Below are 25,485 nucleotides of genomic sequence, written 5' to 3'. Positions count from 1 at the left end.
AACCGAATATTAAGCCCCATCATGATTTAATTTCAGTGACATTTAATATGTTTGCACATAATATTCTCAGGACACTTGCGTATTACTTTCTTTGTAAAATTCTGTACATAAATAATTCACAATAAACTGATGGACAAATTCTTTTGGATTGCTGTGCGGGCATGGCCTGGTATCTCCAAGTGTGGATGTCACCTGCGAAAATGAGTAAGTTAGTGTAGAGGATTGAAAAGCCTTAGAGGAAATTGTGCATTTTTGCTCCTCTGACACATTCCCCAATCTACTTTAAGCAAAGCAAAGGCTCTGTTTTTAAACAGTTGTGCCCTGGTTCTCCTTTAGGTCTTTTATGGAACACACACTATTCAATTCAGATTCAGTTTCTTGCATTTCCTGGTCTGGCCGGTGATACAAGGAGGGATTCAGACTTACATTCCTTATAGGAATGTAAGCTTTGAATAAGTCACGTCTTTTAAATTACTGTACAACACAGCCACACAGACTTACCCCACTGCTCTTAATGTTGAAAGATGACTTAATTTATTTCTTCCCTCCAATGTAATTCTTTTTTCCTCTGGCAAGGACAAGAATATTATTTGGTTGAATTTGGCCTGTCGCTGTCATCAAGTACTCGACCATTGTTCTCACTGTGGACTTTGTCGCTCTCATTTTTCCCAGATATATATGTATTTGTGTTTCCAAAAACACAGCTTGTGTAAATGAGGGCTGGAGATGTTTGCAGGGGGAGGAGCATAGTTCCATTCTGATGACATAGGAGGATTCTATTAGGGAACACACGCACACATGCAAGCAGGCACGCTGTATCAGTCTAAACAGGAATACAATTGTAATCTTTATAATCTCTTTAGTCAAACAAGCTTCAAAAGATCCAGTTACAATAAACCACGTTAATCCAGATCATGGTTAGAAAACTGTCATTGAACCTCACCATGAAATCATGTTAAACTTGCCCTCAGCAGCGTGAATAAATGTATTACAGTTTCGCAAATGACTTCTTTATTCAATAGAACAAGAAAAGGATTCCTCTTGGGAGAAGCTTTGTTGTACAACTGACCTTTAGTTGTTTTTGCCACTTATAACAGCATCCTCTGCATTCATAGCTGTTCTTTAAGAGCATGACTTACACACGATTTTGAAACTTGTTTTTTTTTTTTTTCATGGCCATTGACGAGAGCCTGAAAGTTATATCGTCTGCTTCTAGATTAGCGCTCTTGATGCACGGTGAGAAGATGTCAGGTTGATGCTAACTGGTGATTCAGAATTGCCCGATCAATATGACTGTTGCCAATAATGGCACAAATGATCATTCATATATTAATTAAAGCTATTTTGCATAGTGATGGTGAAGTAGCATTGGCATCAAAGATATACTGAGTGTGGATTTGTGCATGCTGAAGGTTGCAGACATCATGTGTTTTCAGGAGCTTCAGGGTCTTCCCACATTAATAGGAATTTATAATAATATGATTTAGAGAGCTAAATTTAGCATGTCATCTGTTAGTTGTTTGCACAAAACAAAATTGTTGGTGATTATGGGCGAAGGCAGGGTACACCAAGTCTGTCTCGACATACACTCACTCATACGAATGTTTTTTGATAAGTTTCTTTATGCCTTGGAAAATAAGTACAATTCAACACAGACAATTCCCCCGAACACAATCTGAACTTAAACCGAGGCCCTCTCGCCATGAGAAGAAAGTGCAAATGACTATGGCACTTGAATTGTTTCCCCTCTCATGCAATACGTTAAAAATATACACTCTGTAAACATTGTTTTTTAATTGCCTAAATAAAGTTTTCTTCAAATAAACGGACGTAATGCCACAGATGCATGGCGTCACAAATTGCCTTCATGGACAGTCGGGAAATTACACGAATCAAATTTGACGATACGCAAGTCAAACGAATTAACGGTACTATCGTATTTTACTTCAAGTTAAAGTAAATATTGATGTATTTGGTTGGCATTGTTGTGGAAGCTACAGTTTTCGATATTCCCGATTTGATCAAACAAGCCCCCATACAGCTTTACACTCGGCGTGGAGCAGGGACATTTACGAGGGACTCCAAACGCATCGTCAGCTGTGTTTCGAAAAAAAAAAAAAAAAAAAACAGATGGAGGCTGGACTGTGGGCAGGTTCTGCCTTCTGCCGCCTCACACTCACACAGTCGGAACACAAGACCGTGAGCAGCGACTTTAAGCCCGGTCTCCGCCACGCCTAACTAGATAACTGTACCGGTAAGGACACGACTGCCTTGAGTTTGAAGGGGAACCGCAGCTGAGTGAAGTTTGACCGGCGGGGTTGAGCTCTCATCATCAGGTAGCAGTTAGCAGTGTCGGTTACAAGTGCCGCTTCGCGTCGGGGAGGGAGGAGCCGGCGGCGAAAAAACCCTGTTATAGCCTCCCTGAGTGGCTCATTTAAAAGCGCACAAATGGCTTCGACTCTTTAGAAAATAACCCCCCCCTACCCCAACCAAAAAACAAAAAACGTGCTACTCGCTCCAGCAATGCGTGCCTCGCCGCTTGTGGATAACGCTAGCTTCGCCGGATTACTGCAGCCCGTGGTGCGGCCGAGCCCTGCCCGGCGGCGTCGTTTCACATGATGGGCGACCAATATGACCAAGTCACGGTTCAACTCGAGCAGATGAAACCTCTCGGCGAGGAGGATGCGGAGAAGCAGGATGCGGCGGATCCAGAAGGGCAGGTGCCCCCGTCCTCCCCCTCTGCTTCTCTGTCGCCGGACCCCTCCGGCACCGCGGATCGTGCGCCCTCCGGCACTCCGGTCGCCAGTAAACACAGAGGGAGAGGTCGCGGCAAGCCGGGGAGGGATGACAAGACTCCCTGCGACAGACACATTCCCGATCTGTCACCGCACGGGTCCGTGGCCGTGGCCCACGCCGAGAAAAACTTGAACAAGCTGGGCTACGAGCGGGCCCTTCACGTCAAGGGAACCGAGAAGGTCCCGCAGGGCAAAGCGGAGCCTAACGGGAACTACGTGACCGTCCAAGCGCCCAGAAACACCCCGGGGAGTCGCGGTGAGGACGGATGCAAAGTGGCAAAGAAGAGGAGACCTGTGACCGTGGACACCTCGAAAGCCAAAACTTCACTGGAGGCCCTGAAAATAAGCATCAAGCTGCTAAAGTGGAAAGAGGTGTGCAACAATTCACTTAATTCCCCCCCCCTCAGCCCCCTTGCTGAAATGAGTCTTCAACCAGCTTATGCATGTGTCACTAATGTTTATTTGTGTTTTCCAGCTGAGTGCCATTGGCTCATGTTTGTGGTTTATTCGCATCCACTCAGTCACCGCCACACAACACCAGTAATCTTCCGTGGCTTCTTGTTTGACTGAATGGTCACTTTAAGAGAGGACCGACCCTCCAAGATGATCGTGTATTAAAGCAGCGTCTGCTCAGATTATCTTCAGTTTTTAGAGATTGGAACTACATAAAATAACGCTACGGTGTATATTTCACCCGACTGTGGATAAAATTATATAACATCCTGAGTTTTGTTATCATGGCAGGTGTGGATACAAGACAGGAGCGTTTTTATTTAGCACTGCAGTACATAAATAATACAGCAATGAGTTATTACATCAGTTTCATAATGCTATTAGCAAGCTGCCCCACATTGTACATCACTTTAGCCCATTCAAGGGCGTCTTGGGGTTGCTTGCTTTGCTCAAGGACAATGACGGGGAAAGGTGTGGGATCTAACCTGCAATCTTGCATTTGGTTGAAACCCCATTCAGTTGTTGTCTAGTTTCTTCACCGTTCCAGCTTTGAAAGTGTGAATCACAATGCAATAATTGCAAAAGCTGGATGTTGTAATGTTGGATTGTCTGAGGTTTGGTGGTTTTAACAATAATAGATGAAAGAGACCAGATGAAGAAATCCGGATGTACTCTGTACCTGGCCATTAAAGAGGAATACTGCACATTTTCCATGTATGTTATGCATATATAAAGATCTTGGGAAGTTGATTTCTTAAGGATTTTAAGATGGTACAACTGTCCATTTGAAATGACTGGTTTACATTGTACGGTTGTGTGCTGTAGAAATCTTTGTCTTGACCCTTAATTTGACAATTAGCCATATTTGATGACTTCTTCATTGCTTGTAACTTCAAAACTTAGAAGACATCAAAAAAATAGTGGGGCGACACATTAAAGTAGGTGCTGTTTCTGTGGGAGATTTTGGGAGTTTGTGTGAATAACAACACAGCATCACATTTTTGCTTGAAACTTCCCATAACTTACATAAACACGGATGTGTTTTGCTTTTCCAAAGCAAATCTTGATCTTAATTACTGCACCAAGATGTGTAACTTTTGTAGGGTTTATACTGAATATATGATAAATAAATTGCACAAAAGTTCAACCTTTATAGTTTTTGTTTTAATTATTGCATTAGAATTGACTCTTTAAATACACTTAAAGTACTCAGTAATCCTGAAAGGGTTAACTTGAGTTTAGATGTCTGCTTAATTATTTTCTCTGGGTAAAGTAATGTAACTTTTACTTATAAGATAGTTTTATATTATTTATTCCCCTATTAATCTGAACTGATTATGTTTAGTTAAAGAGCAATTTAATCATATTTGCACCATTTTGTGAAATTCAAAGAGCAAACATGGTTGAAATTGATTGAGAAATGACTGATGGAAGGAACTGTTACAGCTTTAGAGTTTATGTGGATTTGTGTTGCTGTCCATCCAACCTGCATAATGTACTGAAACAGGCCCGCATTGAGGTTACATTACTATTTAAACTGCTGTAGTAATGGTTTCATTTATAACTTTATCATTACTTGTTATATATTTCAGTTCACAGAACAAACTTTAGCTCAACAAAAGTTGTACTTACAGTTCAAATTGTATATTACCCATCATTACTATTTCACCTCAGATTCAGATAGATTGAATGACAGGTTCTTCTAAAAGACAAAAACAAAACAAAAAACTTTCAAACATTTATAAGAGAGCTAATTGATCCAGTTTTTCTTTCTCTGAGCCATAAACACTATCAGGTCATTTTCAATGTGATGCAATTAATCCCATGCCATCAGCCATTATTCATGCGGCGCTCATAATGCATGAGGAGTAAAGAAAGGCAATTGGATGAGACGGGATAAAGACTCCACTTTTCGCCAGCGTCCAAGCGAGGACATTCAAGCCCGTTCAGGTCTGGTATCAGCAACAATATCCTGAAGGCCGATGCATTACCACGCGTTCGTCCGCACCGTACGCCCCCCCAACAAAGGCCCGGCGCGCTGTACTTGTGGCATCGCTCTGAAAGTACTTGTCGACATCTGTTGACAGACAAGTGGAGCAAAGCTTCGTGGGGTTTTCTCTCCAGGTCAATTATAAAAATGAGTATTGATTGTGGAACATTTGATTTGTGATGGGGTAGCGCACAACCCGGTGTGGGATCGATTTTGGAAAGTCGGGCCTGCTGGGTGAAAGTGGTCCATGTCTGATCCGGCTCATCGGGGGGAAAAACCAATAACGACAAAGTAAATCAGACTTTATTAAACCCTTTGGGCAAATTTTCCCCCCCCCCAACACATTGGCCCATCCTAGCCTCTGGGCCAACCACTGGTCAGGCATGCAATTCAAAGAGAATGCCAACGTCTTTATTTTCTGAAGAGTGTTCAGCGGGTTGAAATTGATTCTTCAAAACAAAGTCATTTTTTTTTCTTTTCTCCATTTTCCATTCAATAGATGGATGGATTACTACATTTCTACATCTGTGGACGCCTCGAGAGACATCTGTCCCAATGACTCCCAGCATATGGCATTCTGTTTGACAGTGGGAAATGATTAGCCTTAAGCCTTTCTAATCCAATAGGCCCGTAGTCCTCTTTGAGGCAGAGAGAATGGCAGCTTGAGGGTCTGAGTGACGGCTTCAGAAAATTAGACTAATAAGCGTTGAGTTAATCATCAGCTTGGTATTTTGATAAGGATCCTCTTATAGACTCAGGTGGCATTTCGAATTGGATTTTTGAAACTCCTCACAGCTGAAGGCAACAGGAAAAAAGAAAAAAAACATGGAAAATGATGAATTGAATGTATCAGTCCATCTTTTCAATAAGGTTATTCCATCCTCGGAAACCTCTCCAAGAAATTGGACATCCCCCCCTCCCCCGATGCAACAAGGCAGCTATATATAGCAGGTCTTTCCCCGTTTCACACGGTCTTACTCTAACGCATTAATGAGCTGCGTCGCTGCTGGGGGGGGGTGGGGGGGGGGGTCTATTTTGGAACTTGGCCGAGCGCCATTTAGGTCACTGACGTTACGCCGCTGACTTTCCAACACAAAGTCCCCGCCCCTGATGAGGTCAAGTCCGCCATTCAAACTTTTCCAGTTCATTGCCGATGTGGGGGGGGGGGGACTTGCGATATTGGGATCAACACGCTGTTTGTTTGAGATTTACGATTTGGTGACCAAGACGAAACAAACAAGAAGTGTCGAAGAACTTTTCTTGACTTCAACAAGTTCACGTCAATGATTCAAGGATTTCTATTGTACACATTCCATAATGTTCTGGTACCAAATTGTGTTCCCAACAACATAATAGTAAAGAATGAAATACAATAAAATAGAAGTAAAATGGAATAGAAAAGTTATGAAAAATATACACAATAAAAAGAAACAAAAATAATGATAAAAAAAAATTGGTGTGTGTGTGTATATATATATATATTTGCCTACTAACAATTACAATGACCATATTAATGCATAACCCTAAATTGTACGAATAGAAATAAGTTATCTAAACTCAATATCTGGTTAAATCAAGTTTCCTTTTCAGACTTTTTTTTTTTTTAATTTTCATTTAATTAGTTTAGTGAATTAGAGTTTTCAATTATTTGTCATTTTAGTTGGAACAGACTAAAAATGACCATATTTGACTCAAATTTGAGTTTGAACTTAAATAAGTGCATGTTATAGCACCTGAATGGGGAAAATATAGTAGATTCTTTTTCGATTTGTTTGTGTGGAATATAGATGTATTTGGAATGATGTGATGAAATATGTGGGCACACTGATAGGTGTGTGAGTTTGGACATTTGTGTGAATGTAGATCTGTGTGTTTGCTGATGCAATATTTCTGTCTGAATTAGACTTTTGCATACTCCAATTGTATGTGTAGCTATTTGCTTTATTCTTGTTTTTTTTAATTTTCAATTGCTATACACACAGATCGCTGCAAGCACAACTCTAACACACAGATTCCATTACAAACAAATATGTTGCACGCGCAGAGATATCCTCATGCACACACAGATTGGTGTATGCACTAATCTAATTCCAGTCACAAAATCTCATTACTCACACACAAATCTGATTTCGGACACACACATTGAGATAAAAACCTCACCGATTTCCACACATTAGCCCCTTATAACTATAAAACTTGCACAGCATATTAAGCATTATGCTTCAGCTTATTTTCCAATCGCAACCTGTAAAAACTCATCCTTCAATACAGATATATAACATTTCTTCATTGCCTATTATTCAAATATTGCATCCTCTTCTCAGCTTGTTGTCAGGATTTTATTTATTTTTTTAATTTTTAATTTTTCAATTTCGTTTCGGCAGTCTTCAGAAAACAAAACAGAACAAACGCTCAGTTGTTCAACTAAACAGCCGAAAGGGTGTTGGTTGAAGCAAAAGCTTATTCACGCCTATCCCATCACAACAAAACAAAACTCTCTAGATAATGCCAGACAATTTTCTTTTAAATTAATATGACTATTTTTACAATACACATTCAATATATACTATACACAAGTTTTGTATATACAGTTTATACATGCACACATATATAGACATGACATGTACATAGTAATATTAATACTATACTATTTAAATCTAATCGATTACATTTTAAATACAAAATACAGTGTGGCAATATTTAAATTAATAATATTCTCAATCACAATATACACCTTTTAATTATGTTTATTGAGTATTAATACGTTTTATACCATGATTAACATATTATATATTATTGCTGTCCTAGGTTAAATTGTTGCTCTTCTTTCTTTCACTTATTAATGACATCTGATTTTAAAAGATTTTTAAACTGGTTCATGTTGGTGCTTTGTTTCACCCGGTTTGCCAGCATTAACTCCCCCCCCCCCCCACCCTTTGGGCGTCACTCTGAAGCTGTCGCCAGCTGTTGCGTGCTCTGGAGTGTGTGAAACGGGGTTCTATAGAGGTGAAGAGGACAAAAGCCATGCCCGGTGCCAGGAGGATTTCCTCTCGCTCGAAATCCTTTTATAGTATCGCACTTCTGCACGTCTTTCCCAGCTCATCACAACACGCCATCTTTAGGCAAGATTATCCCCGCATGCTGGGATCAGCAGAAGGACACACACACTCGTGCACACTAGCAGATTAAACCTTCTTTCTCACCTGCGAATGTATGATTTGGAACAAAAATAAACTATGTTATTGATCGTTCTCCCCTTTCACTGTTCCTCTTTTCTTTTCCTTTCTCCCCCCCCCTAAGTTTCCTTTAGGGAGACGAGCAGCCTGCGATATCTACTGGCACGGGGTTTCCTTCCACGACAACGAGAATATCGTCTCAGGGCAGGTCAACAAGTTCCCAGGTATTTTTGCTGCCCGCCTCTCCACTCATCTCCCAATGGCCCCTTCAGCGTCTTCTTCCTGGAGACGGGATTTATCGTACTTTACTCTTCTCATAGCTTGAGGACATTGCGGTAATTTGGGATAGTTTAGTTCTGTGAAAGTATAGACATTTTAATCACGTATATTCTGCACCACAACAAAGAAAAAAAAAAAAAGTTCATTTAAATGTTATTATGGCAGTATTTTACCAGTCTGGCCCACTCAAGGTGATATTGTGAACTAAACTGTGTTTGACACGCTTCATCTATGCCAGGGGTGTCAAACTCATTTCAGTTGAGGGGCCACATCCACCCTAATCTGACCTCTGGAGGGCGGAACAAGTCAAACGTAACATATTAAACTGCAGATATGGACAAATGTCAAAGTCTTTCCTTCTTTTGATCCTTTTGGAACTGCAAGAATTTACCAGTCTATTCTGAAATTTACATATTAAAGTTAATGAGATATTATTATAGTTGCAAAAAAAAAAAAAAAACCTCAGTCACCTGTATCTGGATATTGTATTTTTATTCAGAATTAAAACAATTTGTCATCATCTGGAAACATTTTTTTGAGTTTACGTGTCTAAAGTATCACTTCACATAAATTGGACCCGTTGTTTTATTGTGAAAGGTGTTGCGTTATGTGACCTCCACAGATGCATTAATGTCGGGGGTCAAATTCTGACCAATGTAATTTTTTTGCCAATCTAGTGTTTTTAGATCAGCCTCTGTCAGTTTTCATATTTATACTTTTTTAAAAAAAGAAAAGAAAAATCACATGACGGGCCGGATTAGATCCTCTGACGGGCCGGTTCTGGCCCCCGGGCCGCATGTTTGACATCCCTGATCTATGCAGTCATGATATAGTGTCGAGTCACAAAATAGGATAAAATCACCCACTATTACAGTTCTTCACACTTTTAAAGTCTGTGTCTGCTGCCCCTCCATTTTCTTTCCACCAACAAAATCCCATCTGCTTTGACTGGCAAACGTTTAGGTTTTTGGGGTTTTTTTGTTTTTTGTTTTGCTGAACCACCAAAACTTTGCTTTTTTTTGTGTACGTGCAAACCCGACAGAAGAAAAAGATTAAGATCAAACCGGCGCCAAGGATGGTAATCCCTGCGCCTTGCTTTTCATTCTCATTCCAGCATTTTACCAGTTTGAGAGGCATCAAACTTGTTTCGAGGCAGCGTTGTTTCAGGTCACATGACCTCCCCTCTCACACACACCGCAGGCTTTAAGCCACCATGTCACACAATTTCCTTTGTAAATATTCACCCACAGACATTTCAAGGAAGCTTTCAGGAAGCCTTACTGTATATATGACGCAGTTTTACAGGAAAGATAGAAAGAGAAAATTTAAAACTACTTTTCTTGACTGTATATGATACAAATAAAGATTTAAACACATAGATAGACTGGAGCAATCCCATTGTGTTTTCTTTTCTAGATTTGCTGAAATTTGTTGAACAGCACAAAAATAGTGTCCAAGTTCATTCGGCTCCATTTTTAAAACTTTTATCTTTTCACATTTTTGTAGGTATGCTTGAAATGCTGAGGAAGATTAACATGAGTCGAGCGGTGCGGACGATGCAGGAGCTTTTCCCAGAAGAGTACGATTTCTATCCCCGTTCCTGGATCCTGCCTCAGGAGTACCAGCAGTTTTCCTCACAGGTATATTTTTGGAGTCGTCGTGAGTGTTTATAAGCTAAAACGAGCGCATGAAGAGAATTTTAGTTTCATGGTATGTTTATCTTTCTGTGCACACAACGAGGACAATTAAAAGTGGTTACAGAAGATAAATGGATGGATGGATGGAATCTTCATATTTATTCACTTGAGCTTGGAAAAATGTCGAATAAAACTTCATAAAGAAAACGTTTTCACATTGTAGGAAGGAAATGGCAGCAGCTCCATATTTTGTCCAGCAGAGGGCGCTCAAATATCACTTTTAACATACTCAACTGTATTATTGTTCACGACTTCTTTTGAACATTTTTATTAGATAATATTTTCAACCAAAGCAATTTGGATGTAACTTTCTTTGTCCCTTATTGTGTTAAACTGATGATTTTCAATGAAGGCGTGCAAAGACAATAATAAAAACTATTGTCAATGTCAAATTCATGCGTCATTACACTTCAAAATCCCTTTAAAATTATCGATCTTCGTCCACTCGGTTAATGTGGTTTACCTTTTGTTACCTTCGTGTTTTTTTTTTTTGTTTTGTTTTTTTAAAAATCCATCACTCTTTTTCAGATCCGCATGGTGAAAGAGAAAGATCCCACCGTCAATCCCACCTTCATCGTCAAGCCGGACGGGGGCTCTCAGGGGGACGGTATCTACCTCATCCGTGACCCCAGCGACCTCAAGCTCATGGCGGGTTCACATGCCAAACAGGCTGTAGTCCAGGAGTACATCCAAAGGCCGTTACTCATCGACAAGCTCAAATTTGATATCCGCCTCTACGTGCTGATAAAGTCCCTGGAGCCACTGGAGATCTACATTGCCAAAGAAGGCTTAACACGCTTTTGCACGGAGCCCTACCAGGTAACCAGGACACTGCTGATGATGCTCGTACATTTACTTTGAAGCTCTTTAGACTCTATTGATGTTTTTTTTTTGTTTTTTTTTCCTTCTAATCAGCTTAACTTTCATTGTGACTGTTCAGGAGCCAAGCCAGAAGAATTTGAGCCACGTCTTCATGCATCTGACCAACTACTCCCTCAACGTCCACAGCGGCAACTTTGTGCACTCCGACAGCCAGAGCACGGGCAGCAAGCGCACGCTCTCCAGCGTCCTCTTCAGGTTGACGTCCAAAGGTGTCGACATCAAGAGGGTGTGGTCGGACATCATCGCCCTCGTCATCAAGACCGTCATCGCCGTGGTGCCTGAGCTGAGAGTGTACTATCAGGCCGACATACCGCCTGGCAAGCCGGGACCCACCTGCTTCCAGGTATGGCAGCGGTGCCCGGAAACAACATAGCAATTTAGGAATCTAAATGGGAAAACTATGTCAAAAACATGAAGATGAGATCAAATTCTATTCACCATGAATACTTAAATGTCCCATAAGACTTTAAATGTTTCTCCACTATTTTTCTCCGCTATGACGGAGTCGTAAGAAACAAGAGAATCCCTCCGGGGAAGGCATCCAAAATGCAAACACAACTCCAAAAAAGTGCAACGATTTGCATGCACCTATCAGTCTCATTGTCTTGAGGCGTGTGAGGGATTTTGTAGCCTGTCAGTGAGACTTGTTTCATCGCTTCAGTTCAGCCGGTGAAGCTGAGATCTTTGCTTTTAAAATGTGAGCTGCTGAAGAGTCACCGTAACCTGGACTATGATGTCAAGGTGCAATCTGTACACAAAAGACTGCTCACTGCAGACGCCTTCACTCCATTTGAGAGCCCATTTACCTGCCTGTAAACTTTTTTTCCCAGTTCAGTTCTACAGTACCACATACCTAGTGACGACTATATTGTGTATATATGTATCGTGACAGTGGATAAACTGTGATGCGGCTATGTGCTAATAGTTCACGGTGGATTCTTGGTTGAAATTTTAATTTGGAGCCATTTTTGAAGTAAATAAAGTAAATGAGTGAATACGTTTGTGTAGGAGACCGTAGGAAACATCTATCCTTTATGGATTTGGGAGTTTGGTAATAGAGGAAAATATCCTTCCACCAGGCTAAACCCGCAGCAGCTGACCTAAAACAAGAGTTTCAGGATAACCTGAGCGAGCACTTTTCAAAAAGAAAACTTTACAGTGCAAAAATGATCCTGTTAAACATGCCGAATTGAAGTTTATGGACTCTTACAATGACAAAGGTCGCGTGGTTCTCAGATTTTAGGTTTTGACATTCTGCTGATGAAGAACCTGAAGCCAGTGTTACTAGAGGTCAACTCCAGTCCCAGCATGAGGATAGAGCATGAGCAGGAGGTAAAAGCTTAACTTCAACTTTCACTTTCATCACAGTATTATCATTGGCTTTCGTTGGAGTAACTCTGCTGTCTGTTTTCAGGTGGCGCCGGGGGTTTTCGAATACGTTCCCAGTCCTGTGGACGAAGGGGTGAAAGTGGGTGTGATAAGGGACACTCTCCGCCTTATGGATCCAGGCCACGTGAAACCTAAGATGTAAATACACACACACACACACACACACACATACTCATGCAAATGTGCATGTTTTGGGTTTAAAGCCTCACAGTCCTCGGCTCCTCCACCCTTTGTCTGCATGTCCACTTCTAAGGACATGATATCTCACTCTGCCCTCCCCGGAGCCCGGCTCTGTGCCACTCAACAGCTCTCTCTAAGCTTGTTAAATGGAAAAAAAAATTAAATTCAGCTGAGCCGCAGTGGAAATTCACACATTACTGTACTAGTCTGGTGGCTCAGTCTCTCACCGGCTCTCTGGCCCCCGCATGGTGCCTCACAATAAATCTCCTCCTCTATGAGCGTTGGTGTTTTTTTTTTCCTTCTCCTTTTTTCTTCTCAATCAGTTTTTTCCTTTGTGACAAGGGGATTTATGGTTGCTGTTCTTTCACCATTTCCATCTCTGGCCTTTTCTCAATTTCTTTCCCCTCCTTCTTCTCGCCTCCGCCATGGATTATTCTCTCCATTAAGACATTTGATCTGCTTTCTTCTCCAAGTGAGAGGGACACTTCCTGCTGCATTATACCCACTTAACTATTTTTGTGGCCAGTAACATATTGGGATAATCCCCCTCCCCATCTAATAATACATTTAATATTTGTTCCTCTGCCTTGGTCGTGTTTTTTTTTTTTTTATGCTGTTAAATATAGTGGAAACACTTGGCTTTGCCTATCTGGGAAGAACATGTCTACACATTTTCAGTCCTTTTTTCCTTTTGACTTTCACTTCCTAAATGCTCGTTTATGAAGACTTTTAATCCTTTCATCTAATTTCCCAAATCATTTTTTACATTAAGCGGAGTAGTCAATGTACCGACAGCTAAGCTGGATTTTAATTACACTTTTTCTTTTTTTTTTTTTTACTTCTCATGCATGAATGAAATATTTTTATCATACGATACACATGCAGGACTGCAAAATTAATGATTGTCAGCTGATAGTCCTGGACAATTTAGAACCGAAAATAACATTGTGTGCCGTTTTGTATACACGATCAAGTGGACTGCAACTGTGCTTCTGCTGTGATCTGAATTAAAAACAAGCGATTTAGAGTTCAAGTCAGGCTGCGGATGCAGAAAAATGTGCCGTCTGCATTACAAGCAGTGTGCAAATCTTGTCGTCGAGGAGGGAAGTAGGCCAATTAGGTCTCAGCTAGCGATTGCTAATGCTTATTAAATTAGCCATTAGATTGGATATGCTTGAAAAAAAATGTCATCATAACCTAAATCAGCCAGTGAAATACTTAAAAAAAAAAAAAAAACATGCATTCATTATTCACTCAGGTCCATACAGTGCAGAAATCAATTGAAGGAATATCAAGTGAGTATTTATAACACATTCACCGGAAGGTTAAGCCTCAGCTTTGAATACAATTTGTGGCTAATGTAAACGACTCTTATGTAGAACAGTAGCATCAAATAAGTATTTCTTACTTCTTTTTTTTTTTTTTTTGCAACAATCAATCAATTAAAGTTTCTTTGTATTGCCTGGAGGGTGACCAAAATGCTTCACAGTTTAAAAACAACACTTTAACTTAAAAAGTAGATGGCAATAAAATGTACAATAAAACAGTAAAAAAAAAAAAAAAAAAAGTAGAAAATATTTTCCATCTTATTATAATTGATAGATGAGCGAGGCTCAGTCCTAAGACGGTGTTTAGTTTTGATCTTTTTCTTCCGCTGCTTTTTAACTAGTCCTCATTGTGGGACAACTCGTCCACAAACCTGCAACCCTGGACATCTCGTCCATGACTAAGTTCAAAGGATTTCAAAGTATATTTGACACATTTGGAAGGATTATATGTATTTGGCACAAAAAAACAAAGCATATATTTCGGTTATGAGACAGTCTTTATTGCATAGATTTATACAGTATATATAAATGTACAGGTGTATAATAATCACAGTAAATGTATCAGTATGCCTGGATGTTTTCCTGCATGCCTTATAGTCACAGACCCGTCTGGAGCAATTGAGTAGAGTAGTACGTTTACAGCCGTTTGGGGATTAATGTGTTTCAGTGTCATGGAGAGGCTCCAGACGAATGTGGCTCCTTCGACGTAGGAGCCGTGTTTTTGTCTGTCTGTTACATTTTTTATGAGTCTGGATCCCCTTCCAGAGAGGGCTGGTGATGTCCAGTCTGGGTGGCGTCCGTAAGGTACAGCCGACCTTCTTCTGCTCACGGCGGCTTCTTAATTGTGCGCCCTGCCGTCCTCCCATGCTCTCAGCCTTACAACTGGAGAACTGCACGGTGCGGCAGTGGGTCAGGAGGCGTCTCGATCCCAAACTCGGAGCTTGCGTCCGCTTAATGGTGAAGCTCCGTAGCCTTTTTCCAACTGACAGGTGACAAGTTGAGCTCAGCTGAAATGTGGACACAGGGGGGGGACTCCAGTCTAATCTGAAGTCATTCCTCAGGTTTTTGCGGGTTTCCGAGGTTATTATCAGAACACCGTCTTGTCAAATTCCAAATGTCTTCTGTGCATACTGATTCACTGCTGTTTTATATCCGCTTTGGGGTGGGTAGTGAGTGATGTCCCATCCAGACCGGAGCAGAAATAGAAAAACTAGCCAGCCGAGTCGAGGGGAAAAAAAGCACGAGCTGATGAAGCAGCTTGGATAAGGGGAAAAACATCCGAGACATTTGACTTTGTCTGAAGATAATCAACCACAACACAATTATTTGAAGTGAAAGATGATTTTCTTTTACGATGATGTTAGAAAAAGTAAACCTCACAGGGTGAAACAAGAAAAATGAGGACTGGATTTCTTTTGATTTAGCTATCATGTTACCATAGCAACCAAAGCGATAGCTTTACTGGACCTGAAAAAGAAAAATTAAGATGTCAAAAAGTGGGATGTCAAACCATAATAGCGAGAGAAAGCCGAGCCCACACAGGTGGAACATGCAAAATCCACAGAATTCAATTCAATTCAACTTTATTTATATAGCACCAAATACATCACCACCATTTCAGAGTATAAGAATGTTTAAGCATCGAGGCTGTAGCCATCGTAGCTTTCAACCAGAAGACACAATTTAAGCCAAACTGCAAATTTTAGCCAGTGTTTTATTAGACTGAACAGTCTACCTTTTTTTTTTTTTTTTTTTATTTCAGCAGGATTATTAATGGGTATTTTTTTTAAAGCACAAACGCAATGTTCCCAACATTGTTACAGGGAGGTCAAGCAATGTGTTTACTGCGCAGATGGTCCAGTAGTAAATAAGTAGATCTGTGCTGTGTGCGCCGACAGCTGGTGTTGCAGTGGGATGGATGGGACTCAGTCAATCAGAACGCAAGAGTTTTAGGCTGAATCCACCCATGTATGAATTTCAGCTGTTGAGATGAGGTGAAATTCATGTGTGAACCGAGCAGACCTGCAATAAGTTATAGCAGTATGAAGAGAGAAAAAACAAAAGTGTTGCTATTTAAAGAAGGCTCACGCAAGGAGAGATATGTAAATACAAAGCAAGAGGAGGAATGGAGAGACAAAGTGGCATTTTGCAGAGAAGGGATGAAAAAAAAAAAAAGATGAATGTGGAATTTTAACAAGGTGTGCATGATGGTATCTGCAAGCCCGAGACACACTCTGCTCATTAATCCCGTGTATGATGTCTTCTGGGGGTGATTTATGAGCCGTTATGTGAGGTGAGTGTGGGTGAGCACAAAAAGCTGATATTCATTTGGTCCCGGGCCTCAAATAAGTAAGGGACAAGGGACACAATTTACACAAAAAAAAAATCTGCATGAAGAGAAACATGGCAGGTGAGGCTCGGTGAATCTAGTTTCTGAGAGCATGGACTCCTTCCATTGTCTTCTAGCGCCTTGAAAACTTCAGTTTTCTCGATTCTCGTGGGCTCGTGAATCGACACCTGAGAAACTGAAGGGTACTTGAAAAGTTTTTTTATTGCTTTATTTTTTTGCTCTGTATTACAATATGAAAAGTTTAGACCTTAAGGAAAGGAGAAAGAAAAAAAAAAAGAGAGAGATCTGTGCAGTCACGACAGGTCTGTTGACACATCATATTCATATACCTTCCGAATGTCCGTTCGCCTTGAGAACCTCTACAGCTTTTTAAAGCCGGTTAATGATGAGAGAATTACGTCTCGTCAGTCTCATGTTCACTCCACTAACATTTGGCAGCGGCCCTCTTGTGTGTGTTTTTAATAACCTGCCATTCTTCACTTTTTGTCCACCTGCTTTGACTCCAGCGTCCTCCGCGCTCGCTCTCTCGCTCGCTCGCTCGCTCTGCTGCAGTGTTTGTAGACATTCCCTTCACTGTCTGTCTGGCTGTCAGCCTCTGTTGAAGACGTGTCCGTTTTTAGCCGTGCCTTTCCCGTCTAAATAGATGTGGGTGGTGTCCTTCTGGCTGCCGGAGGATGATTGATTCTATTAAACATTCAACAGCTCTCTCTCTCTCTCTCTCTCTCTCTCTCTCTCTCTCTCTCTCGGTGCCATTCACACTGCTTACTAATTCATGGAGAAAGAAACCGTCTCACGAGAGTCGGCGGCACTGTACGTCCTGATGCCTTTGTCGCTCCGTCGTCTTCGCACTCGCACGCGTAGACTTGATTTGACGCGCCCCACTCATCCACCTCACTACCATCAGGTAGAGTTGGTTGATTTGGCCTTAAAAAAAAAAAAAAAAAAGAAGAAGAAGAAAAACATCTCGGATATTTTTAAAAGGAAAATTACAGTATCGATTCTCAATTTTTTTTTCTCTCAAATCACATAAAAATGACTGCAGACATCAGATATATTGTCGTAAGAACAACTTTGCTGAATGTCCACAGAGTTGTAAACAATCCCAAGCATGTAAACAATCCCAAAATTAAAAAAAAAAAAAAAAAAGTAAATGAGGCTCTGTCATTCAATAAATTCAAGCTTCAACCCAGAAGAAGCAAAAATGCAACGGCAACTACGGAAACCAACAAGGGATGGTAGAACTTCGCGATGGCCAAATGAAGCTTCGTGAACCACTTTCTATATTTTCTGACTCCACCAGATGGCGCTCTCGGTTTGACGATCGAGGCTGAGAGACCGGCAACGGTGGCTACTTTTGAACATTTGTTGAACAGACAGCGCCATCAAGTGGCTGTAGAAAACAAAGACAGTGGTTCATGAAGCTTCATTTGGCCATCACTAGTGGAACGGAATACGAACAATGTTGAAAAACCATGAGGGGGGGGCTCTTTTTTATTCCCCAGTCTTGTTATTCTTGTTTTTACTCTCTCTCTCTCTCTCTCTCGCTCTGCCTGGTGAGACTCGTCCTCAGGTTGTTACGTGGGGAATTATTTAAGGTCACCGGGCTGCGTGTAGTAATAAGAACGATAACGATACAATTTGTGCTGACCTATCAGGTGCAACAGAGCTAAATTGAGAGTGAGGGAGATGCCAGTCAAGCACGGCGCGAACACACCCACACAGTCCCAAGGGCACAAACACACACACAAGTTAAAGCTCGCATAAATTTTCTATGAGATGCAGCACATCTCCCGGGAAATGCACAATGGGAGAGCTTGCAGAGGGAGGGCGGGGGACAAAGTTAAAATAAATTAAATGAATTGTTAGCTTCAAATAATGAGAGATTAGAGAGTAAACTTCATTTTTTGAAGGAAAGTAAGAATATCTATTGATAGGCTTCCAAGTTTTGTTATGTATGTCTTCATTTATATGACCAGCCGTCTTTCAGGAATTGAGAAGAATCGACACTACTGATACTGTAATAAGTTTTTTAGAAATTATTTTGTCTGTGTTGCTTTAATTGAAGATGCTTTACTTGTATTATTTACAGGGTTTGGCAAAAATAAATTCAACTTCAGCCTAAACCTAAATTGAGTTGGGATGTTCTCGTTGACAAAATGAGACAGAAGTAGTTTCTTTTTCTGTTTCTTTTCGTCGCACTGTGTTGCCCGAATAAACTATTGCAACTACTACTATCCACTGGCAATTTTAGAGTGGGCAATTGAGCGAACATAGCACACACACAAATTGTCAAATTAAAACTGAAAACCTTTGAAACTGAAAACTAGCACCATCTCGTGGCCCAACATGACTGTGTCGTTTTTCAGCGTTGTCGTCACTTCCTTGTAAATGGACATTATTCTCAAAATGTTGCAGCATAGACGTGAACATTCCTTAAAAAGAAAACACAAACATTTTCACTTGAAATGCTGAGTCAACTGAGAATTAGGCAGGATCTCATTGCTGCGAGGCAAGAGTGCTAACTGCTGTGACATTGTGCAATCGAACGCTTTGAATAATGCAACAAATGCATAAATGGCCACATACAACTTTACTATAAGATATTTCCTAATGGATATGGTGATAGATTTCTATTATAATCTGAAGTAACATGCCGATCAAAGGCTCCTATACCCATCGTAACGTTAAAAAGCCAAATTAGGCACAGGTGTCGAAACAATTGGAAGAAATCATTGAATCTTTGAGGCGTCTCTGCCTTGAAAGATCAAAACGATGTTATCTTTGAAGCAGCAGGCTGAGAGGATCAGACGCCAACTGAACTGACTGAAACTAATCAGGAAGGCCAGCGAGTGACGCGGTTCAGTGGAGTTGGACGTTTAATTTAGACCCCTGTGTTCGGAAAACATGCCGCCCAAGCTTTGCCCGATGTTGGAATACAGCCTCCATTAATTTGTTTCTTTATCAATTCTTAGCCTTAACCTATTCCCCCTTGCGTTTAATCAACTATCGTGATTCTTACAGGCACCACAGGGAAGTTGTAACCATTCGTAATTCTATATATTCGATATATGGTGGCGTAGTTGTCAGTACTCCTGCTTTACAGCAAGAATAGTTGAGATTGCTCCCAAACTTCCCAGTGGGAAGGTGAATAAAGCAGAATCGTCTTTGGAATGGATGGATTGTTTGACGATAAGAGTTACACGTGTTCCAGGCAAACCGATATGATCATCCATTTATTGATTTTCCACATTTTCACAATCGCTGCTTTTATCATTGTCCGTTCAATTAAGTTTCAATTCTCTAATATAAAGGAAATAACTTCACATCGGACCCTCTGCCACAGTCTAAAAGCTGTCCCGTCACCGACATGGCCTCATTCCCTGGATTCCCTTTATTTCCCCATTATATTGACCCCAGCTTCACCTTGTGGGTTAACAAATGAACTGCACCTATGGCCAGTCTATAAGGTAAACAAAACAAAAAAAAACACACCGATTACCTTTTTTTTTTTTAACTGTTCCCATTTTATGTACAACACTTTGTGATTTTTATCTGTGAAAAGCGCTTTCTAAATAAATGCACTAACTTCTTACAATGGCTCCAACATTCAGTTACATCTTGCAAACAGTTTTGAAAAATAATAAATTGCACAAGCCCGACTTGATTCTCCAAAAGATTACTCTGTCAAACTCTCCAAGACTGTTAGGCCTAAGATGGATCAAATTTCCCTTTTAATGAAAAAATCTCAGGAACCCTGAGCAGTTAGTGGAATTTAAAATGATTTTCTCAATCGCTACACAGAGTCTTCCAGTGGTCGAGTATCTGGTTGTTGACAGCCTGTTGCAGCAGTCGTGAAAATGCAACCAACAATAGATGAAAACCAAGCTGTGCTCCTCTTATCTTCTCAACCAGACTCGTAACTGCCTTTCCAGCGTGGTAATCTAATCGAAAAGAAATGATCCTTTTGGTCCATTGAAGCAACCAACCTGGGTGCTTTCATGTAGTTATTTCTGCTTCGGTTAAAGCACTTTAATTCAACCTTTTTAAAAGCGTAATTTGTCTACCACCTGTACTTAAAATCGAATGTACCCTTTTTTTTTTTTTATTGACTGATGTAAAATGCTGACTCATTCATTTTCCTTCCTTTTGGGGCTGACTTTAGAAAGAAAAAAAAAAACCCGGTGCCAATTAAAACAAAAACAGTGTAACGCTTGGAATTTGTTGACGACCTAAACGCCGACTGCAAAAAAAAAAGGAGGCTGTGAGGCAGGAAACGACAAGAGTTATTGTCCTTCAAACAACATTTATTTCCCTCTTTTCTCCTGCCAAGCTCGACGGTGTGTGCGGCTTCAAGTGAGAAGCCGGGTGCACTTATTCACCTCAGGTGGTGTGCCGTCGGTAAGCTCCGCTGACAAAAGCTCTCTCGGTTGGTTTTATGATCTGGTACTTGAGTGCTGCGGGGCTGTTAGCGCGGCCCACACACACGAAGAAGCAAATATTGAGACGCACGCCGAGTCTGTAAGTCTCACTCGGCTCATTAATTAACGCGGCGTCTCTTTTGAAACGTAACGCCGGTTTTTTTTTCCCGTTCACAGAAGCACCCAGTCGAAACCCGACGTGTTGGAAGCGGACGCGGAGTCCCAGGAGCGGGGTCCGGACGACGCCCTGCCCTCGCTGTGTCTCAAGCAGGTCTATCCCAAGTACGCCAAACAGTTCAACCACCTGCGGCTGGTGGAGCGGATCGCCGCCCTCTTCATACGCTTCCTCGGGGTCAAGGGCAACATGCGGCTCGGCCCCACCGCCTTCCGGACCTTCATCAGGTAACGGTCAAATAGATAATAACGATCTCAGCTCGATCAAATACGGACGTAAATGGACATTTCTGTTGAGCTGAATGAAAAAGTCAATCAGAGAATCAAACTTGACTCATGTTGACAATAGTTCTGGCTGTAAAAGTGACCAGGCTCCTTGAAAGTATTTCACAAAACTAACTTTTCATTTAAAATTCACTATTTTTGGCCTTTTTGTACATTTGAATTAATGGGGTGACTGTTAAAAAACGTTTGTTTCTTTTTTTTAATGAATCAACAGACTAATTTTAAACTTTTGCAACTGTTTTTGCGAGAAGCTGGTAATGTATTTGAATTCAAAAAAAGGCCAAAATTTGTGTTACATTAACAGAATGAATGAATCTTAAGGCCGTTTCCCCCCCCCCCCCCCCCCCCCCCAAAATTGGCAACTGTTGCCCCGTCAGCCATATACTGTACATCCTCTATGCTTATTTTTACTTAGGTGGTTATTTTCATTCAATTGTCTCCATGAACACTGCATGAGGCGTAGAAACACATATTTTATTGAACCTAGCTCCAAACTGTGGACAATTTGTAGCAGCTCCTTATTTTTCAGAGAAGAAACTTTTTTTTTTTTTTTTTTTTTTCATTTCCAGGACCTGTAAGCTGAGCAACACTAACTTCACCATGGCTTCAGTGGACATCCTCTACATAGACATTACACGTCGTTGGTCGGGAACGATGCCCGACTCCCGAGAAGCGGGTAAAACACACACACACACACACACACACTTCCGCGAAGAAACAATATGTAAAGGACGGAGAGCTATGGCATCCTTGAGACGCGGAGCAAATAATGCGCTCGGGAGATAATTGCTTGTCATTCTTTGTCAGATTCTCACTGACACTGCGCCTCCCGTAATTGAAATGAGCCGAGATCACAGCGTGACGGCAGAGACGGAGACCGTCCGCCATGAATTATTCACGCGTTGCACCTTGCGCCGGGATGTTTGCGAGGCGCGGCGGATGGATGGGGATCACACGGAGCGGGATGGAAGGGCCTATACGGAGGAGATTGCCGGGCTGAATTTAGAACGAGCTCATACGTATTCAGAGAGACTGAAGTCGGGCTCTGTTGTATCTCGTGTGCGCATTGGAGGATTTGTGTGGAACCGAGAGGCAACTTTGCATTAAAAATAGTTCCTTAGTTTTGTTTTGGCGGAGCCGTGGTGGAAGTTTGAAAAAAAAGGGACAAATTAAAGATACATGCAAAAACGTTTTGGGTTTTTTTTTTGCACTAAACGCCACAGGAAATGACCCGACTCTTTTTTTCTTCTTTTTTCTCGCTGCCAGTTTTCTCTCCATTGAATACCTTTCAGTATTTTCTACCACAATGAATCCAAATTCCACTCTTCATTGTTTTCTCGCTCGTTCTCTGACCTTGAATCAAACAGACCTCCATCCCCACCAGGGGCGAAAATCTGAAACTGCTCAAATTAAAACGACATTACGCTTCTCTGCATCGTCTTTTACCCTTTGATAGGAACCGACAGTGGAGTGGATTAATGAGCCGAGAGCAGAGTCCAACCCGGCTCTTTTTTGCTGAAACACGCTTTCTCTGTTCGGAGACCAAAAATCATACATTTAAGCGTACATGGACGCTTAGAAATTTTTATGTAAACCCTTTAAATGGTTGGGCGACGAGCCGCCAACATTTCATGGAGGTTATAAGGTTGAGTTGAAGTAAAACACGTCGATTAAAATTTGACAGTCTTATCAGATATCAGTTAAACATTAATGATGCGACGTGATAAAAACACAAACGCTGGACGACTGAATATTTTCCCGAGGAGTCTTTTTTAACCGTGTTTTGAGTTTAGCTGTTGCCACTAAAATTGTCAGTATTTTTCCAGCCCTCAGCTAAAACCCGAGGCAGATGTTTTTCCATCAAACCCACTGCTTTCGTTAAAAGCTTCCCCTCTGCACCGAGCTTTGAGCTGAACTCCTGTGTACCTCATAAACAGTGAAAGACTCTTAGCAAGACGACTCTCGCAGTAAACAGAGAAGAGCTCTATTGTAAAGCAGCTCTTACTTCATGCACATGTTTTTTTATATCCCGCTGTGACGTTCATCTGCTCCTCAAACCTCTTGTTTTACATAGATTAGGTAATCTTTACCACGAGTGAATCAGAGTGAGGGACTTGGAACGCAGCATGGATCCCAACGCCGCTCACGCAAGGTTCATTCATATTCCAAAATGAAACACTGTGGAGCACGAAAGACGGCACGAATGATGAGAAAATAAGAAATCTGTGTCGCAGAGATCCCGTTCAAGTGAAAACATCATTTTTTTTTTGCGTTTGCTTTTTAGAAAAGTCAGTCTATGTGGATTTAGCAGCAACGCTGAAAACAATGTTCAATCTCGGTAGCTGTTTTCAAAAACGTTGCATTTTCAGAAGCTTCGAGAGCCCCATGCTAAGAAAACATGCTCAAAACGCAAATAAATGTTTTGCTTTTTCCCTTGGAAACTTGTCCATGTGGTGGCGTGGCCTAACTAGTGGACACTCGGGATGCGTTGCCATTAAAAGTACGACTTATTGCTCGTTAAAACAATTAGTTTTGTGTTCATGTACGAGATCTCCTCACTTTATTGCTTCAGACTTGTTTTCTGCAGCTTCATTTTTTTATTCTTTTTTAACTACTGCCTCTTGCTTTCACAGGAATGGGCCTACAAGCCTTTGTGGAGGCATTTTTCTACCTGGCCGGGCGCAGGTTCAAATCCCTGGCGCTGAAGGAGCAGGTGGTTTCGCTGCTGGAGCTCTGCGAGGCCCAGCTCGGGCCGCAGTCGGGCGGCGAGGAGAGACGCTCGGTGAGCTGCAGCAGGGCGCTGCCGCGAGCCGTCAAGACTCAGACGCTGTGCCTCACCAACCCTCAGCTGGGCTCCCCGGCCCCCCTGCGGCGGGCGGCCAGCCAGGACACCCGGCCGCACGCCAGGCTAAAGCCCCGCACGCTGAGAGCCAACGTGGAGAACTGATGCGAGCGGAGCAGTCGCCCAAACCCCACACATGCCTTTGGACTTTTTTTTTTTTTTTTTTTCCCCCTGCAGGTGCAAAGAAATTAGGTGGCCATTTTTATTTCTTTTTTTGCTGTGAAGCTCATAGCAGCAGGGAGGTGGGTGCATCCATCCTGCACCGTTCCTTTCCGGCAGAAGGAGTTTTTATTTTATTTTTTAAATACACTTATTGATTCGCACGTGCAGCTGTTCTACCACCCCCCACCCCCTCCCCCCTCTCTCCAAAACACAAACGCTCCTTTCAGGGATAACATGAGACGCTCCACTTCAGCAGATTCACACGCATTCACTTCGAAACAGAGAGGATATAAGGGCGTCTCCTCGCTGTATTTCGTCCCTTGAATTTGCACAGCGACTCTTCAATCTGTAACGTTTTGCACAGAATCGGTTGTGACTGCGACTTTACGTGCGCGTGGTTCGTTTGTACGCGCGAGCGGCCGTTCGGTGCTGTATTTATTCGTGTGCGGCTCGGCGATTGAAAGCCTGTCGCTCGTCACGGGGTTCAGCTCCCACGAACTCTATTAGCGAAAAGTATTTCAAAGAGGGAAAGGACAGAAAAGAACAAAAAAAAAAAAGAAAGGCCGCGTTGCTTCTTCCCTCGGTGCAGCTTCGGACCTCCAAGCTGAGGTGACGTCACGACTTTGTTGCCACACGACCGCCTCGTCGTTATTGCCGTAATTGCGAGGCACAAGAATTCACAAGTTAAATGACATCGCATTGTGTCTCAGATAAAGATTTGAGTTGCGTTTCGTGGGAAAAAAAGTCCCTCTGATGTGTGACTTGGCTGGCAGTTGTGAGCACACACACCAAAAAAAAAAGAAAAAGTAATTGTTTTTAGAGTTTCTTGTTTAAGCCTTCATGTAAAGAATAGAAACTACTTGAAATGTGGGGCAGCTGAGGTCAAACAACCCATGGACTTTGAAGTTTCCGCTCCTTGCTGTCGGGCGAACTTACTTCCTGGGATTTGATCGCCACGTAGATGTGCGAGCCTGCGGCGTTACAGAGAACACAAAGTGTATTGATAACCTGCAAAAAAAAATAAATAAATAACCCTTTCGCTCTTTGCAATGCTGAAATGTGTCTTTCTCTTCTGTTTCTTTAAT

The 25,485-nt window shown here is 41.7% G+C and overlaps 1 protein-coding gene across 1 annotated transcript; it reads left to right on the top strand.

The window, feature by feature from the left end:
• The first annotated feature begins 2,179 nt into the window (after positions 1 to 2,179).
• Positions 2,180 to 24,397, top strand: ttll11 (tubulin tyrosine ligase-like family, member 11). The gene is made up of 10 exons (XM_080510161.1): positions 2,180 to 3,167; positions 8,539 to 8,638; positions 10,200 to 10,333; positions 10,919 to 11,209; positions 11,331 to 11,615; positions 12,509 to 12,604; positions 12,687 to 12,799; positions 21,115 to 21,339; positions 21,966 to 22,072; positions 24,030 to 24,397. The coding sequence occupies exons 1-10, from the start codon at positions 2,616 to 2,618 to the stop codon at positions 24,341 to 24,343; spliced, it is 2,217 nt and encodes a 738-aa protein (XP_080366287.1). The 5' UTR covers positions 2,180 to 2,615; the 3' UTR covers positions 24,344 to 24,397.
• The last annotated feature ends 1,088 nt before the right edge of the window (positions 24,398 to 25,485 follow it).

The sequence above is a fragment of the Blennius ocellaris genome (assembly GCF_963422515.1).
Source record: "Blennius ocellaris genome assembly, chromosome: 15".
Classification (NCBI taxonomy): Eukaryota; Metazoa; Chordata; class Actinopteri; order Blenniiformes; family Blenniidae; genus Blennius; species Blennius ocellaris.
Note: the sequence above shows the minus strand (reverse complement) of the source record. Positions and strands in the feature narration are given on the sequence as shown.